The 19,106-nt window shown below is 44.4% G+C and overlaps 3 protein-coding genes across 3 annotated transcripts in view; 2 read left to right on the plus strand and 1 right to left on the minus strand.

Annotated features, from left to right (window-relative positions):
* The window catches only part of APTX (aprataxin), an 11,331-nt gene extending 1,809 nt beyond the window's left edge, over nucleotides 1-9,522 (plus strand). The window contains exons 4-8 of the mRNA XM_009285036.2: nucleotides 2,316-2,648; nucleotides 4,174-4,233; nucleotides 7,669-7,895; nucleotides 8,755-8,858; nucleotides 9,155-9,522. Of these exons, the coding sequence (XP_009283311.1) occupies nucleotides 2,316-2,648; nucleotides 4,174-4,233; nucleotides 7,669-7,895; nucleotides 8,755-8,858; nucleotides 9,155-9,309 (879 nt within the window). The 3' untranslated portion in view covers nucleotides 9,310-9,522. The remainder of the gene's footprint in view (nucleotides 1-2,315; nucleotides 2,649-4,173; nucleotides 4,234-7,668; nucleotides 7,896-8,754; nucleotides 8,859-9,154) is intronic.
* A 2,452-nt stretch (nucleotides 9,523-11,974) lies between these two features.
* Nucleotides 11,975-13,193, plus strand: LOC103903771 (actin-like protein 7A). The gene has a single exon (XM_009285038.2). It carries the CDS (start codon nucleotides 12,035-12,037, stop codon nucleotides 13,136-13,138), a length of 1,104 nt encoding a protein of 367 aa, XP_009283313.1. The 5' UTR covers nucleotides 11,975-12,034; the 3' UTR covers nucleotides 13,139-13,193.
* Nucleotides 13,194-15,575: 2,382 nt separating this feature from the next.
* Nucleotides 15,576-19,106, minus strand: part of IKBKAP (inhibitor of kappa light polypeptide gene enhancer in B-cells, kinase complex-associated protein) — a 35,963-nt gene continuing 32,432 nt past the window's right edge. The window contains exons 34-37 of the mRNA XM_019473604.1: nucleotides 18,338-18,465; nucleotides 17,788-17,942; nucleotides 16,681-16,759; nucleotides 15,576-15,724 (exon numbers count right to left, since the gene is read on the minus strand). Coding sequence (XP_019329149.1) covers nucleotides 15,657-15,724; nucleotides 16,681-16,759; nucleotides 17,788-17,942; nucleotides 18,338-18,465 — 430 coding nt within the window. The 3' untranslated portion in view covers nucleotides 15,576-15,656. The remainder of the gene's footprint in view (nucleotides 15,725-16,680; nucleotides 16,760-17,787; nucleotides 17,943-18,337; nucleotides 18,466-19,106) is intronic.

Here is a 19,106-nt window from a genome sequence, read left to right on the forward strand (position 1 = left end):
TTTTTTTAAATACCTGTCCCTTGAAGGGGTCTTTCTCTTTTTTTTTTTTTTTTTTTTTAAAATACCTCAATGGAAAGACTGCACTATTCCTTCCAGATATGCTCCAGTCTCAGACAGCCAGACTTGCAGCATCAGGGAATGCTGCTGTGAATCCTCAACCTGTTCTTTCAGGCGCTACATTTGGGAGATTTTGGAGTTCTTCCCCTAAACTTGCTGATCTGCCTCCTGAGCCTTCAAGTTCCAAAGCTGAGGCAGCCCTTCACTTAAGGTCAAATTGGTTGTTATGTTAATGGGACTGGGCAGTTGTGGAAGGTTTTTGTTTTGATGGCTGATAGAGCTGAAGGTATCGTCTCCTCTGGGAAGGGATGGGATGTGAGACAGCACTGAAGGCATTCTCATGTTACTAACTGGATGGATGTAGGCCTACTCTCTCATACTTATAAGGACCGGTATCCCTGAGATAATATGAACGGAAAATTCTCTGGCTTCAGGTGCTGGGGCATGTATGTGCACCTGCAGCATCAGCACATGTGGACAACACATCAATGTGTTCTGCCTACTGAGGAGTAACATCTTCTGTCAAAACACCTCCAGAGCTCAGTAAGCACAGGGACCCCACCAGTACCTGGTGAATCTGGCAAAGATCTCTCAGACAGTTTTTCACAGAAGTCAGCCTTAGCCACAATTTGAATACCATGTTACGGGAATTTCAGGGCTGTGGGTCCTAGCATGTTTTCACTGCCTGCTTTAGAGTTGCTTCCCAGGTGATTTGTGTGCAGCGCAGGGTTCCAGTGATCAGTTGTTTGATAGCATATTGGCCCGGGGGATGTGAAGTGTACTTGACTTGAGTGCAACTGTGGAAGTGTAGACTGAAGAGATCCTGGCTGGAGTCAGGCGGGTGCTTCACCGCAGTGAATACCAAGTGACGAGAGGCACAGTACCATCTTGTGAAGCAGGCAGGTATCGCAGTGACAAAGCTGCAGAAACATTCTGTGACAGAGTTTATCAGTCACAGGGAAGAGCTGGTTTCCTAAAGCTCGTTTCATGCATAAACATTAACCAAAAGCATTTTGCGGGAGTCGGAGACTCCTAGTTTCCATAGGGTCACCCTCATGATTAGGCAAAAGCCGTCTATCAAGCAGTCACTGTAGGTTGTCCACACCACTTTGTGTTATCAGTTATGCCTGAGACAGAGGAAAACGTATTGCTTTTCAATTATCAGCTAAACTTCAAGTAACTTCTCAGTCTTTAAAACAGTGTTTTGAGGGGTAAATTATTTTAGAGTTGCATAGAGCTGTAAACTGATGCAATGAGAGAGGCAGGTAAAAATTTGACCTTGCTGTCCTCATTTTCTGCTAGAACAGAATAAATAACAGAGCTGATTTTGTGAAAGTGTAAGATGCGAAATGAAAATAAAAGCATTAAAATACAGATAGGCTGGTATATACTTTGCACAAGCTGAGGTGAGCAGAGAGGTTTAGTCTCTCTTGAAGGAATAGGCAAGTGTTGTCACTGTGTTTGAACACAGTCTGTGGGCTGGAGAAGGGTTATCACGTTTGGCTTGGGAAAGAAAGAAAAAACAGGAGCAAGGAGCTGATCCCTGTGTCGTGGACTCTTCTGGGGGCTCAGAGAGACTTTTCCTGATTTTTCTTTTTTTTTTTTTTTTTTTTTTTTTTCCCTGCGCAGGAGGGAGTGTGTTGCAAGTGTTAGCAGTGGGCTGTGCTTGGGGAGCCAGCAGTTGTGAGCCTGAACTCCTTTCTCTCTTGAAATGAGCCAGAAAAGTGTGTTTGTGTATTTGAAGGCAAATGTGTTGATGGGACAGCATTTGGTAGAAACAGAAAACAAAATGTAGTAAAAAGGAGAAGAAAGTAAAATAATTTGAAAACAGGAAACTTTCTGGGGATGACTGGACTGAAATAATTTGTTAAAACTAGTTACTCTTCAGAAATAATTGTTACTAAGGCTGTTACTATTTTAACAGTTGTTCAATAGGTTGTTAATATTTTTGAGCTAAGTGCGGCACAGGTCTTGCTGTAACTCTAGCCAGCTGCTACAGAACTGTTGGGTCCCTGTGACACCATGCCCCTGAGGGTTGTGTGTTGACAGCTGTGATTGCAAGACTGGGCCATAGAGAGGTGTCTCCAGCATTGGACTTCCCTGATCCTCTAGAGTGGATTGGTGTGGGGAGGGGGTGCAGTGAACACAAAACGTATTTGCTTTCCAGGATAGTGATATTCCAGGACAACGGAGTGGTAGTTGGTGATTCCAGTTGTGACATCATCTGCTATTTTTTTTCCTTTTTCTTCCTACCAAAGATAGGAGTCAACCCAACTAGTGTTGATCTCGTGAGTATTGGCAAGGATGAAGAGGTGAAAATGAAGCCGGGCCAGGTTCTGCATATTGTGAATAAACTTTACCCCTACATGGTGCAATTTGCTGAAGAGTCGGGGAAAACTGTTACAGAAACAGAAAGGAAAATACAAACCCACAAGACGCCATGTGAGGACTCCTGCGATGATGATGATGATGTAGAGCTTGTGCCCAGAAAAACAATGAAGATGGAGGTGGTGGATACACAAGGCAGTTCTGCAAATCCCAAACTAAGCAATACTGGTGTATCTCCACACGAAGGCACTTCGAGCAAAAAGGCAAGTGTATTGGTATTAGTACTTGTGCTGTTTCTCCTGGCGTTGTCTCCTCCGTCAGGGCTTTGGCCTTTTACTTTTGTGGGTACTACTGATGGGGAGGCGTCTCAGGTGAACACAGATCCTCAGAGTGTTCAGAGCATGTGAGCTGACATGCGCTGAGGCAAAGACTCTGCTCCTGACATCACCCACGTCCTGAGAAAGTTACCTGGAACCCATTCTAACCTGAGCTGGGGGGTGTGTGTGTGTGTGTGTGTAAAGGGGCTTGCTTGTAGCGAGTGAGGATTTAATCTCTGGTTCCTGCTGCAATTTCTGCTAGAAGGACAGTCCACTTTAGCTCAGTTTAGCTGGAGTCACACAAGGATACTGTGCTGGCTCTTGAGATGAAATCTGCTATGTTACAAATAGAGCAGTGGTTATCTAAAAGCTTATGCACAGAGAATGGAAGAACTTGACCCTCTTTTTTTTTTTTTTTTTAATTGCTTTCCCTCCCCCACCCCCTCCTGCTTTGATCATTCCTTATGGTAGAACCATGTTTACATTAATGAATGTTACCAGCCAAAATCTTTTGAAAGGGAGTTTTTAGCCCTGCTGACACGGACAAAATAAAAGACTTCGTAATGCATCTGGAACTATAACAGTGCAGTTGCTGGAGGAGAAGGCACAGAAATGAAACCCCTCAGGACAAAATTTCAGTCCCAGGTTGTGGTGGGTTGACCACTGATTTCATTTGTGAGCTCAGGCTAGTTATATTAGGGCCAGGTTTGTGGTGGTGTGAGCAGGGAGACAAGACGATTCACAGTGTTTCTCTGTCAGCACTATAATAATGTTTGAACATCTTCCTCTGTAAGAATATGATGAAAATCATCATTGATAATGCCTGTAAAGTGATCTGAACAGATAAAACATTATCTGTTTTGAAAAAACTGAACTCGAGGCACCTTCTATTAGGCATTCAGTAACCAAGTTAAGAGATACCTGCTAGTGTTGGCTTGATCTTCCTGTGCCTTTCTTGTTTTCTGTACAAGCCATTCCTTGCACAATATCAAAAAATAAATACATTTAAGAGTAGGGTCACACACCACAACCACTTCTTTGTTCTGTGCAGAGCCGCATGTGATAGGACAGTTAATGGAGATCCTTGTACTTCCTTTGGCCCTTGTGATCCATGGAGCAGAGGGTCTTTTAGTAAAATAATCTGTTATCAATAGTAATCAAGGACTGTGCCTATAACGTGTGTGTAAATTATTAAATTCAAACAGATCTAGAGCTCCCTGTTGTTAAATTTCCAACATTTGAAAGACTTAACTTTGAATCGTAATGGTATTTTGTTAAAAGTTTTCAAAAGTAGCTTTGTGGGGGCAGTTGGAGCAGGTGTGTTAGCATTTATAGAAAGGAAATAATTCAGCTGTCATTCAGTTGTTATTTTACTGTTGTATACTAATGAAAGTACTTATCTGAATGCTTTAAAACATATAATTGGATTCTTAATTGTCTTACAAATATTTTTTTTCCTTCTGTGCTTTAGGAACATTTAGGACACTGGAGTCAGGGTCTAAAGAGCTCCATGCAAGATCCAAAAATGCAGGTGAGAGCTGTACACTTGTACTTTACAGTAGTTCCTGTCTAACAAATTTGAATGAGCTTTCTTTCTTCCTTCTGCAGTTCACTTAGTGATCTGATTAACCAGTGGAGTACTGCATAAGGGCTGAATTGTACTTGCATCTCTCTCTGTAGTAGCATTAATTTGGGAGTTTCTATTATACTGATTTTGCAGAATGTCATTATCTTAATTATCTTCACAAGCTCTCTACACTGTCAAATTTGGCCATCAGATTTCAAAAAGGTTGTTGGGAGAGCAGGCGAGCAGTGCAGTTGCTTTGTTTCTTCAGGGAAACCAACTAAAATGGGGGTGTGGTTCAAAGCTGAGCAAGTAGTGGAGGTTCCTGTTTTCTGGCAGTCAGCACTGCCTTGTTTCCAGGCATGGTGCAGTTTCCTGGTTTCCAGCAAACTCTTAACTGCAACACCTCTGTGCCAGCTGACAGGATGTGACCCCTGGCTCCTCCTCCACCCGGTTTCATTGTGCCAACAGGAATTTCCTGGGTGGTTTCTTTTAGCCGCCTGCAGTTGCTCCCTCCCTCTGCTTCCCTGTGGCTGCATAATGGTTTTCCTTGAGCTCTTTTTTTTTTTTTTTTTTTTTTGTTGTCTGCTGCCTGCAAAAGCAGGGGAGGTCAGACTCAAGACGCAGAAATCTGACAAATGTCTTTCGTGGCTGCAGTGTATACGTGCTTTCTTGTTACTGCGTTCTGAGAGAGCCCTGAGAGAATCTTCCCTATCCATGTGTCGTGGTTTAACCTCAGCCGGCAACTAAGCACCACGCAGCCGCTCGCTCACTCCCCCCCGGTGGGATGGGGGAGAGAATCGGAAGGGTAAAAGTGAGAAAACTCATGGGTTGAGATAAAGGCAGTTTAATAGGTAAAGCAAAAGCCACACACGCAAGCAAAGCAAAACAAGGAATTCATTCACTACTTCCCATGGGCAGGCAGGTGTTCAGCCATCTCCAGGAAAGCAGGGCTCCATCACGCGTAACGGTTACTTGGGAAGACAAACGCCATCACTCCAAACGTCCCCCCCTTCCTTCTTCTTCCCCCAGCTTTATATACTGAGCATGACGTCACATGGTATGGAATGTCCCTTTGGCCAGTTTGGGTCAGCTGTCCTGGCTGTGCCCCCTCCCAGCTTCTTGTGCACCTCCAGCCTTCTCAGTCAGTAGAGCATGGGAAGCTGAAAAGTCCTTGACTAGTGTAAACACTACCTAGCAACAACTAAAACATTGGTGTGTTATTAACATTGTTCTCACCCTAAATCCAAAACAAAGCACTGTACCAGCTACTAGGAAGGAAATTAACTCTATCCCTGCTGAAACCAGGACACCATGTATAGAACCTACTCTCATTTTAAGTTATAGGAAATACGTAGACAACTCCTTCTCAAAAACAAGGTTTTTAGCTCAACTCCAAAATAGGGAGAATGCTCTCCATCAATATTCCACTGTCTGGCAGAGTAAGGCCTGAAGCTCAGGTCCATTTAGCTTGCGTTTTGGCTGGCTGACTGCTGCATGGCCGTCTTAACATTAGAGATGTGTTTTTCCCTTTGTACTTCTCAGCAAGTGTTCTCCTGAACAGTATGTGTTCAGGAGTACGGATATCACAGACACCTGTGATACTTGGTTCTTGAAATCACTGAATAATTTCAGCTGGAAAAGACCTTTGGAGGTCAGCCAGTCTGACTGCTTGCAGTCGATGTGATTGCCCCAGCCTTCGTCCATTTGAGTTGAGATGATCTCCAAGGGTGAAGATCCCAGAGCCTCACTGGGCCCCTTCAGGTGATGATCACCCTCAGGCTGGAAATAATTTCCTTGATAACTAATCAGAAGGTCCCTATTTCTTGATTTTTTTTTTTTTTTAATTCAAGTCTAAAGTGTTTAACTGCGTAGAGTTGAGGAGAACTGGATGCCCATTCTCCTGGAAATGCCAGCAGTTTCAAATGAGTCTTTCTATAGGGAACAATAAAGCTATTGAAATACTTGCTTCCTTTTTAAACATGCTTTTGAACATGTTTAAACATGAAGCTTAATCTTCATCCCTTAAGCGGAATTTACCGTCTTTACCAATTTACTGTCTTTACCAAGACAGTGCTTTCTTGACCCAAAAGATAAGCTGGTTTTAAAGTTCTTTGAATGTTAGAACACAAATAACTGTGACTTGGTTGTTGGCTTTATTAATTGTGGTTCTGAACTAAATACACAAACAATAGAACTCCTGTCTTTGCTTTTTAATAAAATATTAAATAAATGGCAATATTTCTTTCTTCTGAAAACACTTGATCGTGATCCCATTCCCACTGGCTGCATATGCAGACACTAATGTGTGTATATAAAAATACGACAGCATCAACAAGTCTTGCTGCTGAAAGAATCAGTCCTGTGATTTGTGTGCTGATAGAATTTTAATCTTCCTTCCTGTAGAGCAAGACTGATCAACTCTGTATATAAACATATGAGAATAATTAGCAAAGATGACAAAGACATCATCCGTCTCTTACCAATAGACATGCTGCTAAGAGATCAGAGACACGGCACACAGTTCTTCAGAACCTGACAGATTTTTATTGCCAGCAGCAGGTTGTCCCCCCTGTTCTCCCCATGCTTTGCTACCATTTCTCTTCATCAGCTGCATCAAATTGTTGCAGAAGGCAAAACAAAATGAAAATGGGGGAAGAAGGGCATGATAGACAGGAATCTGTTCTCCTTTTTGTGAGTGATCTTACAAAGTAGGACATTGGGTAGCATGAACTGAAATAGCTTGGGCTTGAATGTTTTTGTCTTTGTAACGCTGGCGGCGGTCTGCAGCACTGAGCACGCTGTTTGTAGCACCTCTGAGACTTGTGTTTCACTCCAGAAAGCTGTGAAGGATGAGGCAGTCCAGTGCATTCCTACGTGCTCTATATTGAGCACAGTGCCATGATTTTTGTTTCAGTGACCACAAAGCTTGAATGTAGCCTGATGGAAGTAGAGTTTCCTAGACCTCACTGGTATCTGAGTCCAGGTGATTTTCAAGAGAGTTCACATCCACCTGTAGCAATGGTTAACTTAACTGCTAGGTAAGAACAGAAAGCTTTTTCCTTAAAGTAAATAAAGAGGGATTCTGGAACATCTCTCCGTAGCTGCCTGGTGCATGGTATGGAAGAGGGCGCATATCCTGGACCAATTTAGTTCCAGCAAAAGTCCTCCTTGAAGTGGAATTCTCTGCTGCTTGATATTTCTCCCCATCTAGTAATCTTTCCTGGCTTTTTTCCTCGCAGTCCCAGTTGGACTAGCAATGCATACGTGTGCTTAGGGACTTCTGCAGCCACAATGGGACATGCAGATGGATAACATCTCAAAATCCACTAAATACAGTCCTTATATGAATAAGATATTTAACTTTCAATCAGTAAATAATCTAGTTATTTGTTTTTCAAGGTCTACAAAGATGAAAAGACTGTAGTCATCAAGGATAAATATCCCAAAGCACGTTACCACTGGCTTATCTTACCATGGGACCCCATTTCAAGCCTGAAGTCAGTCACCAGGGACCATCTTGAACTCCTGGAACATATGCATGCAGTTGGGCAAAAAATGATCGAACGGTGCCCTGCCAGAGAGAGTCTGGAGTTCAGACTGGGTTACCATGCTATCCCCAGTATGAGGTAAGACCTAGATGAGTCATCAGGTGGAGACCCTGTTCTTCCGGTTATACAGAATTGGGGCGAAATCTGTAATGTGATCTGGCACTGCTAAAGAACAACTTATCCTCCTAAACACTACGGACAGTTTGGTGTCCAAGTCCCTTGGGTGCAGCTGTGCACACGCTGCTGCGTACATGCCGGTGGGCTAGGCAGGTGTCGTGGGTCAGGTGGGAAATGCCTGTGGGGTTCCCCTAGCAGAGGTCTGTAGCTGGGGCTACAGTACGCCTGTGGTCCAGTCCCAGGGAAAGAGACGGCGATGCCAATGGCCAAGTGCTAGGGCATCCCCCCTCCCAGCACACCGATCGGGGATCAGAGAGTGACTCTTAAGCCTGTCAACTCCTGCCTGATACTGAGCAAGGATTCAAGTCTTGTGTGTGTAAGTAAGTCCAGATGTTACAGTGACCAAATGCCTGTGGGTATTGCAGTCAGTGTTCCTAAGTTGTTCTCCACTTCTTGGATGAAGCTTTGAGTCACCGATCAAGTCCCATTCAGGTACTTTACAAAGTTTAAACCTTTGGTTTATTAAAACCACTGTCTCTGCCCTTTTGGAAACTAGCAGGAATATAGACTGTAGTTAGGGGCCAGTGGAATACGCAGATTAGTGACCTTGACTGTTTAAGTGAAGCGCTTGGCATGAGACTGCGCTTCTAGAACAGACTAGGTTTCTTCTGTCACAGGACTGTGGGTCAAACATGGTAAGACTGACCCATAAGGCTGGCAGTCCGACTGCTGAATCATGTTTGCAACCGATACTACTGCAAAAGAACTTCAAGCATTAACATTACTCTTCTCTCTTATCTACATAACATATTTGTTTCAGTCAGCTACATTTGCATTTAATCAGCCAGGATTTTGATTCTCCAGCCCTGAAAACCAAAAAGCACTGGAACTCTTTTACTACAGACTACTTCTTAAACTCTGAAGGTAATGATTAGAAAAGGTGTTTCGTGACATGTAATCCTGTTTGTGGGTTCTGGCTTTGGGCTTTTTTATTCCAAACAAATGTGTAAGCGATAAATTCTATTGTAATAAGTGAAAGGTTATATGTAGTTTCAGATATTGGGGAAGCACTAAGTAAAAGTCAACCGAATTTTGTGACTGGTTTAAATTAGAATGCAGTGATGACATGCTGTGCATGCAAAGCAGTGCGCAGAGATTCTGCAGTCATGTGTTTCACGATGCTACGTGGTCCCAATACCTCCTGTCTCATTTTATTTCAGATGTGATAGAGATGGTAAGAAGCAATGGAAAAGTGATAGTGAAAGATCACGTCTCTGAACTTCTCAAATTGCCCCTCAGATGCCATCGTTGCAAACAACAGCTGTCCACTATCCCACAGTTAAAGGAACACCTCAGGAAACATTGGCCAAAATGACTTTGCAAAATGTCATCTTACAACCCGTCTTCAGATTTCAGGCTGCAACAAAGACCTCAAAATGTTACTGGACACGTATGTTTTTTGTGAACTGGAATGACAAATGTAATGTGGGAAAAAGTAGCCTGGAAACTACTACTAAACGCATACTAACTTTGTAATAGCATAGCCAAAAAAACCCCAACATAAAATAAAGTGACTTCTGAAATTGAAGGCGTGTTTGCAGCTTTGTTGTGGTACTGCCCCACTAATCTATATGTGACCAAAGTCTGGAAGAAGCGTTGCGTTTGGACGAAAGGATTTATTTTAATTCAGAAGCTGAGGCATTGAGCCCAGATCTGGGTTTCCACTGAGAAAGGAGAGAAACAAACAATGATTTAGAGGTCTTTCTCTTGATGTCTTCTGCCTGTCACTGAAGTTTCTCTTAAGTGATAATGTTGCAGAGGCTGGCGTGGCTGACAGCAAAACTGTCCAAGGAATGTAAAAAAATTAACATTTTCAAGGTTATCATTGTACTTTTGTGTCAACTGCCAGCTATTTTACAAATTACAGCTGCAGCCCAGGAGGTAAGTTTTACCATTGCCCTTTCATAAGCATTGGTACATTTCGCCTTTTTGTCTTGGGTACTTGATGCAATAAACTCTGAAACTCTTAAATAAAAAGCATAAGAAACGCCAGATTTTCTCACATTTTTACGCTAGAGAACGTATGTCAATCTTTAAACATTCGGGATTCTGACGGCTTTATTTGCTACAACTACTTTTCTTTTGAAGAACAATGTAAGATACGGTTTACACTGAGGATTGGCAGTTGTGTGTAATCTGAAGGCAAAATGAACCACAAGTCAGGTAATACTAAAAACACTTTGTCAAGCTCTTCTGCTGTATCAAAAGCACTAACTGCCAATGGAGCTTGCCAGATGTATTACTGTCAGATGTTTCTGACACACCGGTGTCTTTTCGGGCAGGAAAAGTAATCACTTCCGGCTATCTAAAAAATAACTTTATTGCCATTATCTAAGGAAGTAAAAACCAACTTGGGAATTAAAACACGACAGCTAAACATAGAACTAAACGCTACGGTTGCAGCGAGCGAGCAATGCTATTGAGAAGTTAAGCTGAAATCTTTCTGCATTTCCTTAGACCAACATGAACATAGACCAATCAAGTGCACCGGTCAGTGCTGAAGGAGGTCAGTCACCAGCTGACAACCAATACTTGCATCAGGATCAAGCCCTCCGGCTGAAAAAAAGGGCCAGGTTATTTAAATGGGAAGGAGCATCAGCTGCAGCGTCCCCACTTCGCTGTGCCACAGCATGGCTTGAAGATTGCAGTGCTGCTGAACTTCCCCTTGGCTATGGAGCAGGCATCGCCTGTCACCAGGGTGCCAGGGTAGTCACTGCTGAGGCTCCAAGAGGGGCAGCCTATCTCATGTACAAGGATGTATTGAATCATTTATATACAAAAATATGTGTATAATACACAATATCCAGCTTTATTGCTTCCCAGAATAATAAACTATCAAGGTTTGCAGTTGCTTGTCTGCATATGTTGAGGTTGGTAGAGAAATTGGCATGGTTTTATGCTGCCCTGTTTTTCCACATCGGGATTTTGGTGAGCCTCTATCATTTGATTGTCATCAAGATGTGAACTCCCGTATAGGCAGCAGAGCAGTAGCAAGGAAAATCTGTTTGTGGGTCCAGAACTGGTTAGTAGGGTTCGATTTCATCCTAAGCCCAGCTTTGACTTGTTAAGTAAGACGCCCTCTGGGTGAAATGGCTTTGAGTAAAAGAGCACACAGAGCTTTTGTTATGCAAGGAAAATGCTGTTGGTAGCTCTTGATAACGTATTCTGTGGGGAGAGGGTGTCTTCTTCTGTGCCTCCATGCAGCAATATGTTATTACACACACACTGATGGGGCAAATAGTGACCTGTTGCTGCTGGAAAAGAACAGACGTTCCTGTAGTGGAATGGGGGGGACGGTAAGGGTGAGGGGTTGGATGTGGCCTAATTTCAACCACCAGTCACACTTTAGTTTTTGCTGACATTAGTAATATTATGCCTTAATTTAGAAAGCAAAACTTAAAAATGAGAGAAACAATGACAAAAGCACAGCCAGTCTAGGGATTCGCTCTTGACACAGCCAAACTAGGGCTTCGCTTGGCCCCAGAGGTGAAGTAGTGCCAATGCTTAGCAACAGGAACTATTTTAGACCAAGAGCAGTTGCAAATGCTGGAGAACCATGGTCTTCCTCATGTGGCAGACGCAGGCTGGAAAGGAAAGCCATGCTGCTTCACGGTTAAATGCGCTGTTTATGCCCCGCGGCCCGTCACATCTGGGTGGGTGTCATGTTTTTTAGTACCTCTCAGAGCAGGTCAAAGCAAAGCACAATGCCTGCAACCCAACTATATAGAAATGGTGCACAGCTGCCTCAAGTCATGATTGTCACGCACTTGAATGCTGAGCACTGGTTTCTGAGGGGCAAGCCTCTGTATGATGTCATCAGTAGAACCACCGCCACCAGGGCTCCAGCCACACGTCTGCTGCTTGCGGTGACCCCAGTGGAGTGGTGGCAGGGCAATGCTGCCGAGAAGCATGTCCAGCACTCGCTGTATGAAGTCACAGCTGTACAGGAAAGGTCTGCAAGAACGGCAGCAGCGGATGCAAGCTGTTTGAAGCCTATAAGGGACAGCCATGTATCTGCAACCACGGGTAGTCTCAAAGCCATGAAGGAAACTAAAACAGTAGTCATAGACATTGGCACATGCTACTTCAAGTGTGGCTTTGCAGGGGACCCATGGCCTTCCTACATTGTTTCCTCTACAGTTGGTAAGCCCACACGGGAGGCTGGGAGCAATCAAAAAGAAACCTTTGTTGGAAAAGAGCTTCAGAATAGCAGTGTACCCTTAACACTCATCAACCCAGTAAGACATGGCATAGTGGCGGACTGGAACTGTGTCCAAGATACTTTGGAGTGTATTTTCCAGACAGAAATGAATATTCAGCCAGAGAACCATGCTGTTCTGGTGTCAGCGCCTCCCCTGTGTTCCATCACTGACAAGGAGAGATATGCTGAGATGATGTTTGAAGGATTTCACATGCCTGCCATCCACGTTGCCTACCAGTCCCATTTATCCATGTACTCTTATGGAAAAACCTCAGCTCTCGTGGTGGAAAGTGGCCATGGTGCTTCGCACGTGGTTCCCATCTATGAAGGTTATGTTATACGTAGCATCACTGGGAGAGTAGACTATGCTGGCTCGGATATCACACGTTATCTCATGAGGTTACTAAATGAGTCTGGAAATGTGTTCACGGAACACCAGCTAAACATCGTACAAGATCTCAAAGAGAAGTGTTGTTGCACTTCTCTGGACCTTACCCAGGACTTGAGTTTGCCTGTTCAGAAACAGCAAATGGATTATGAGCTGCCAGATGGACATGTCGTCACCGTAGGCAAGGAGAGATTCCTTTGTGCTGAAGCGCTGTTCAAACCAGCCCTACTTGGCTCACAGCAGCCAGGGATTTTGCAGCTGACACTCACCTGTCTCAAGAGGTGTGATGCTGACATCAACAAAAAAATGGTGAGGAATATCCTGTTGTGTGGGGGCAGCACTATGATGGAGGGCTTTACCGACCGCTTCCAGATGGAACTGGCCAGGATGTGCCCCACTGACAACCTCATCACAGCCGCGTCCCCTCAAAGAAAGTCTTCTGTCTGGATTGGTGGGTCTATTCTGGCCTCACTCCGCTCTTTCCAGGAGCTCTGGGTTTACAGAAGTGAATATGAAGAATGTGGTCCTTCCTGCATTTTTAAGAAGTGCTTCTGAAGATGACACTGTGTGCCTTAGAAGGACCAGTGTTGACAAAGGGTACCTGAATCAATTCAAGAGCACCTCCCTTCCACCCCTTGCTGTGATTAAGAGATTTCTGCTGGAGCTGTATTATTTTTATGATATTGTGTGCCTGAAGTAGGGTTTTTTCTTTTGTATTTTGTATTTAATGAAGCTAGACAGCAGACAGGTGACAAACTTCTGCTCTAACGAGAGAATCAGGCTTCCATACAGCCACATTTGCTCAGAAATTGGGACATTTCTTAAGCTAACTCCATATTTCTGCATTAATGGCTTACTTCAATTCCTGGTAACTGCATCTGTTTGTAAGAGCCTCCACAGAACTCAAGAGCAAATTCAACGTGTCTGTAAAGACAGCAGCTAAGGCAGAATATATTTCAAGATGACATGCATCACTAAGAAAGCAAAAGAGCATCCTAGTAGAAAGCAAGGGAAAGCAGATTCCTGGCTGCTGCTGAAAAGAAGCTAAGGTTCAGCAACTGCGGAAGTAGGAAGCAGGAGGCAGGACATCCTCCTGGAGGCTCACGGACACTAGGTGCTGCTTCCAGCTCTACTGCTCCTTAGTCAAAGTTCACTCAGGAGGGAGTGGGGTAGGGGGAGACAATGGAGTTCAGTGATGAATTACCGTATGAATGATTTAGAAGACTGGTCTTCCACCTGGATGGCAGATTTAAAGTGATTTTGCCTTGGTGGGAGAACAGGAAAACATGTCTAAGACCAGAGGGTCTTCAGCTTTGACCATCACCATGATGGAAAAGCAGAAGAACCCATATACATGCATTAAAGGAACTGCTGTGTTTAGGCACAAGCATGAATCCTCAGTAAGATGGCAGTAGTTTTACCTTTTCTTGGGTTCTTTAAAGAGGGACTCTCTTTCTAGACAATAGATTAGGCTGCGCAAGACCTCAGCATTTCCTGGCGTCAGATTTAGAAATGTCAGGAATTAGCGGTGTCAGTGTTGCATTTCAGTTGCAGGTCCAGAGCCCTCCATACCCTGGAGAGGACCGCAGACTCCCTCATCACCCCTTTCTCCAGATCTGAAAGATGACTTCTGTATTTTGTCTTGGACTATGTTCTGCTACCATTCTGAAGACCCAGATCCAGTAAAACACTCCTACCCTGTGCAGCCTTTCATGTGTTTTGCCATCTCTAGGCTTTACTCTTGGGGAATCTCTTTCCAGTGTAGTCACAGTACTTGACAACAGGCTTAAGCCATCCACACGCCACCCAGAACAGGCCACGTAACTCAGAACAGCTGTAAGAAAGACCACTCCAATGCTTCATGCAACCCTGACAAAGGATTGTTTTACCACTCCAACAACCCCAAGCCAGCACAGCACATACAGTGCAAACCCACATGGCCATCAGACATGCCCCAAACAATGATCTGCAGCACTAGACACGTGCTAATGCCGTGCAGTAAGAACACGGCCCATTGCTGTGTCATTAGGTACCTCCAACAGACAGGAAGTGCCATGTTTGTGCTGGCATTTTTCCACAGCACCCAACTAAAATGGCTTGCATAGAACACGGCAGCTGCCAGGACAAAATTAACTGAGGGAGAGGGGTCTACTACTGCTGAAAGGGTTTTCAGCCTCACCTGCAGAGCTTGTCCCCCTCCTCTGCTCCCAGGACTGCTGCTGTTACTCCTTGAGTCAGACTGCAGAAGCATTCTGGGGTAAAACCTAATTCTCAGGTATGAGGTTAGATCAGTTTCCAGCTGAAACAGTTCTGCAATAGTGCATAGTATAACCAGGGTACAGCTGCTGATCTGTCAGTGCCACACAGCAACATTAACTGATCTTCTTTAAACTCAGATAATTAGGGTACTATTACCCAGCAGTGTGTGACACTGACACCCCTCACCCCACCCTTCCCCGCCGCTTTTATTCGTGTTCCTCTACCCAAGATGTCCTTGGTGTGAATGGGCACACTTTCAGGATGTAACAGCTGTCGGTACTGCAGGGTTCACTCTGACATAACAAAGCGATTCTGATAAAAATCTGGTATTACCAACATCCAGCTTCAACAGAGAAAACACAACGCATTTGTTTAGCCACTACAATTTCCTATTGGTGCAGACTTACTGGTGAGGTCTCTAAACCAGGCTGAACAGCTTAAAATGTGACCTGTCATCATGGCAGGTACCATCCACAGGAGTGAGTGATGGCAGAGAAAATAGCCCATCCAACACTGGTGGGGTTGCTTCATCCAGAAGGGAGGGAACAGTGGTGGGAGATGTTGGATTCAACCAGCAGCATTCAGAGCTGCACACCCTGTTACACCCCAACCTCACAAACGACCTCTGCAGTGGGATGTCACAGGTCACATACAGGTCACAGTCACAGCTGCATCAGGTGGAGGGACCCTTCACTTGCACAGCCCTAAGAACAGTGTATCAGAAACGCCAGGACAACAATGGTTTCTGTAAAGGTGTAATGAAATTATATGAAAAGTTACAGTTTAGAGTTCACTGGGATTCCTTGGCTTTTGCTTATTGGAGAAGATGCAGCTTCCACTGTAGATTTTTATTGAGTTTTGGTGGAATAAATAATTCTGGATCTGAAAGGCAAACAGGACAAGTGTCAGAACAGAGGGTAACAGCCATATAGTTTCTTCAGGAGCTGTCAACTACTTAGTTTACTTTTCTTTACCTCAAAGGACACTGGGAAGTCTCTGACACATAGCATTTCCCTTTAGTGACTGATCACCAGCCTGCATGGAAGAGTGCCCCCAGCAGAACTGCTTACAGAAATAAATCTCTGGGGCAAATCAAGTCCCCTCTCCATTAACTGTTATCGTTCACAACGAGGAGGCAACAATCCATGGCAGAAAGCAGAACTCTGTTCATTCACCAGTAACTGGGACATCATACACAACAGCCAGCTGGCTGTTAAGTGTGAATAAGAGGCACACGGTTTTCTCTGGAGCCAGCCCTGACAAGCAGCAATAGGCAGGTCGCATCTAGAGGTTTATTACAGGATTTCTCCAGGCAACTCCAGGACAAGTAGGGGAAGAGACTGTAGGACTAGTGGGGAAGAGGGAAGACAGAGGGGAGATGGGACCAGCCGTTGCTAGCTCTCTCAGCCCTAAGTTTGTATTAGCTTGCAAGGACTTCAAGATAGCGAGGCACCACAACAGACTGTAGCCTGGCCTGGTCAAGAGCTTGGCCTGGCTGCCAAAGCCAGACAGAAAAATTCAGCAGGTAAGTTACAAGCAGAATTATCTAACACATTCCCTAAGAAATCAGACTTCCAATTCCCTCACAACAGACACTACACACACAGGAAGCCAGGAGCACAATTTGGACAGTAGTTTTAGCACAGGACTTCAGAGCAAATAAAACCTTATTAAGAAGGCTGCTCACTTGCCACAAGGCGGGAGGGTACACCATGAAGAAATTCCTAAAACTGAGTAAATGCTACAACTGTTGGCAGGTAGCAATGCTTGGAGAACCCCAAAGCCCACTGACGTCACCAACACTTCACACCCACACCTAACTCGGAGCCTCAACTAACCTTGTACAACAGGAGTCATCATCCTCTTCTGCTGATAGGCAGCCATAATGCTGTTTGCAGTTGAGTTGGGTCCCAGGACCTGTATGAAGCAGCAATACCCATGTTCCAACCTGCACAAAGCAAGGCTAAGAACAGGGATACCTACAAAGAAAACTCTGCTGTTAGTCTCCAAAAGCAGAAGCAGCTGCCTGCAGGAGACCTCACAGTACAAAGTGACCAGGAATATGTGATCAAAGCCCAGTAACGTCTCAGAAAAGTAAACACAGAGGCAGAAAGAGAGAACTGCTTTTGGACAGCTTCTCAGGACACAGAACCCTTATCCCAGCACCTACTTCTTCACAGCACTGTAAGTGTCATGACTTGGCAGGACTACTTTCATTACAGTACCAGCAATATTTAAAATTCATTTGAGAGTCTCAGCTACCTGTAATATAGAACAGTTTTAATCTGTCCTTAGAGTCTTGCTAATCAGTAGTTAGGGAGAAGATACTGGGGAATATTTTGTGTTCACCATGAACGCTCAGAAACTACCTATTAGAAATAAAGACTTTTACTTCAGAAGGGAACTAAGTGCAGTCCTTGTGATTTCCTTATTCTGCATGAAGATGAAGCTTAGAAGCCTGACATAACCCTTCTTTTTGCAATATACTCCTTACAATATACTGGTTCAGACTAAATTGACCAGTCTGGTAATTCTTCACATCACCAGGTTGAACAACCACCACTCCAGTACATAAAAGCTATGCTAACACTTCAACCATCAGGCCTAAAAAAGAAAACAGTGTTCCTATGTTCTACAAATTGCTTAAGATAGAGCTCATGAAAAGAAGTCACCACTAGGACAAGGTAACACAAGCCTTATGAGACCTCATCATGTCCAACGTGGCATTCAGTGCAAGGCACGCAGCAGGCTATACCTGTTGTACACATCTAGAGTGTACTGACTTGGCAGGTACTGCACAGAGTATCTGTTTGACCTCTACAGAAAAAAAAGCAGATCTGGAAAGCCAGGGAAGGATTCCAGACTCTTTGCTGGAGAATGCAAAATACTGCTAAATACTTGGTATTGTATAGCAGGTGTGATGGGTATTGCAGATGAGCACAGACCGAGTTGACAGAGCTCTGCTGCAGGTCTGGAGTCCAGATTTCTGGAATCGAGGTCTCCATCAACTGCAAAACCTCTTCCAGGACTCGCTGCAGTGCCCCAGCTTGCTCATCATAACCAAACAGTACAAGCTGCTTCAGAAGGATGTGTATGTCTCCTGCAGGAAGGAACAGAAGCAGAAGCAATAGCAATTAACAAAGCTATGCTAAATAAACAGCTGTATTTCTCTGGTATCAGGGCACATGAAGAGGAGCAGCAAATCAGAACTGGTTCTGTCCCTACTCAGCCTCTACAGTGCCTGAGTACAAATGTGAGACAAATCTTGTCACGGCACTGACAAGGCCTCACTTCTCTGCTCCCAAACCTCAAATGTGGATAACTATTACATGTTCTTCCAGGCACAGAGGCAGATGAACAAAATCAAGGTCCAACACAGATGGTCTTATGGACCAGGTAGGTTCTCTCCTCAGCACACCCATTAAGAAGAGGGGGCACACTGCCTCAGCTGTCCTCACAAGCTGTAGAGTAGATTAAGATCGTCAAGTGTCCTACCCTTCACAGCCTCAACAGCACGAACATTTTCTCCCAGGACTTCCAGAAGAGCCATATCTTCAAAAGGACTCCCCTCTTTCAAGCTGTATCTCTTGCGCTCAGCCTTGCGCCGGTTCTTTGAAGATCTCCTGAAAAGAAGGATGCTTAATTACGGTGTGCATAACAGGATTAGCTGTTAACAGGGTAAGTCTGAAGGAACATCAACAGTGTGCATGAAACTTGTTACTCAAGTCATTACTCTCTCCAGTGAGAGGGGACTGCATGTAAGCTATGTATCTTTGTGTCAATGTTTTCAGTGCTACTCAACCAATATCCTTTGTGGTCTAAAACACAAGTCAGTAGTTGGGCTGTTTCTGTACTACAAAAAGGACTGCTCCATGTTCCAGCAAGGTTAGAGCGTTGCTCTAAGCACAAAGTAGGGTAAATTGTTTGGCAGTAGTCACTGTCAGGCAAAGCTGACCTCCACTTAAAACAATTCAGTGCCAGGGTTTGTGCTTGCCTGTGCATATTTTCATTTCTGTTATCTCCACAAGCTGTGCACTAATACAGCTCAGCTCCTGCCCATTATCACAAGAAAGCAACTTCTAATCATAGAATCATAGAATAGAATCATGGAATAGTTTGGGTTGGAAGGGACCTTTAATGGTCATCTAGTCCAACCCCCCTGCCATGGGCAGGGACATCCTCAACTACATCAGGTTGCTCAGAGCCCCGTCCAACCTGACCTTCAATGTTTCCAGGAATGGGGCATCCACCACCTCTCTGGGCA

This window comes from Aptenodytes forsteri, unplaced genomic scaffold (genome assembly GCF_000699145.1).
Source record: "Aptenodytes forsteri isolate BGI_AS27 unplaced genomic scaffold, ASM69914v1 Scaffold167, whole genome shotgun sequence".
Classification (NCBI taxonomy): Eukaryota; Metazoa; Chordata; class Aves; order Sphenisciformes; family Spheniscidae; genus Aptenodytes; species Aptenodytes forsteri.

Bases quoted from the DNA above. Each gene is read 5' to 3' on its own strand.
- LOC103903771 (XM_009285038.2), top strand. From the start codon at position 12,035: ATGAAGGAAACTAAAACAGTAGTCATAGACATTGGCACATGCTACTTC.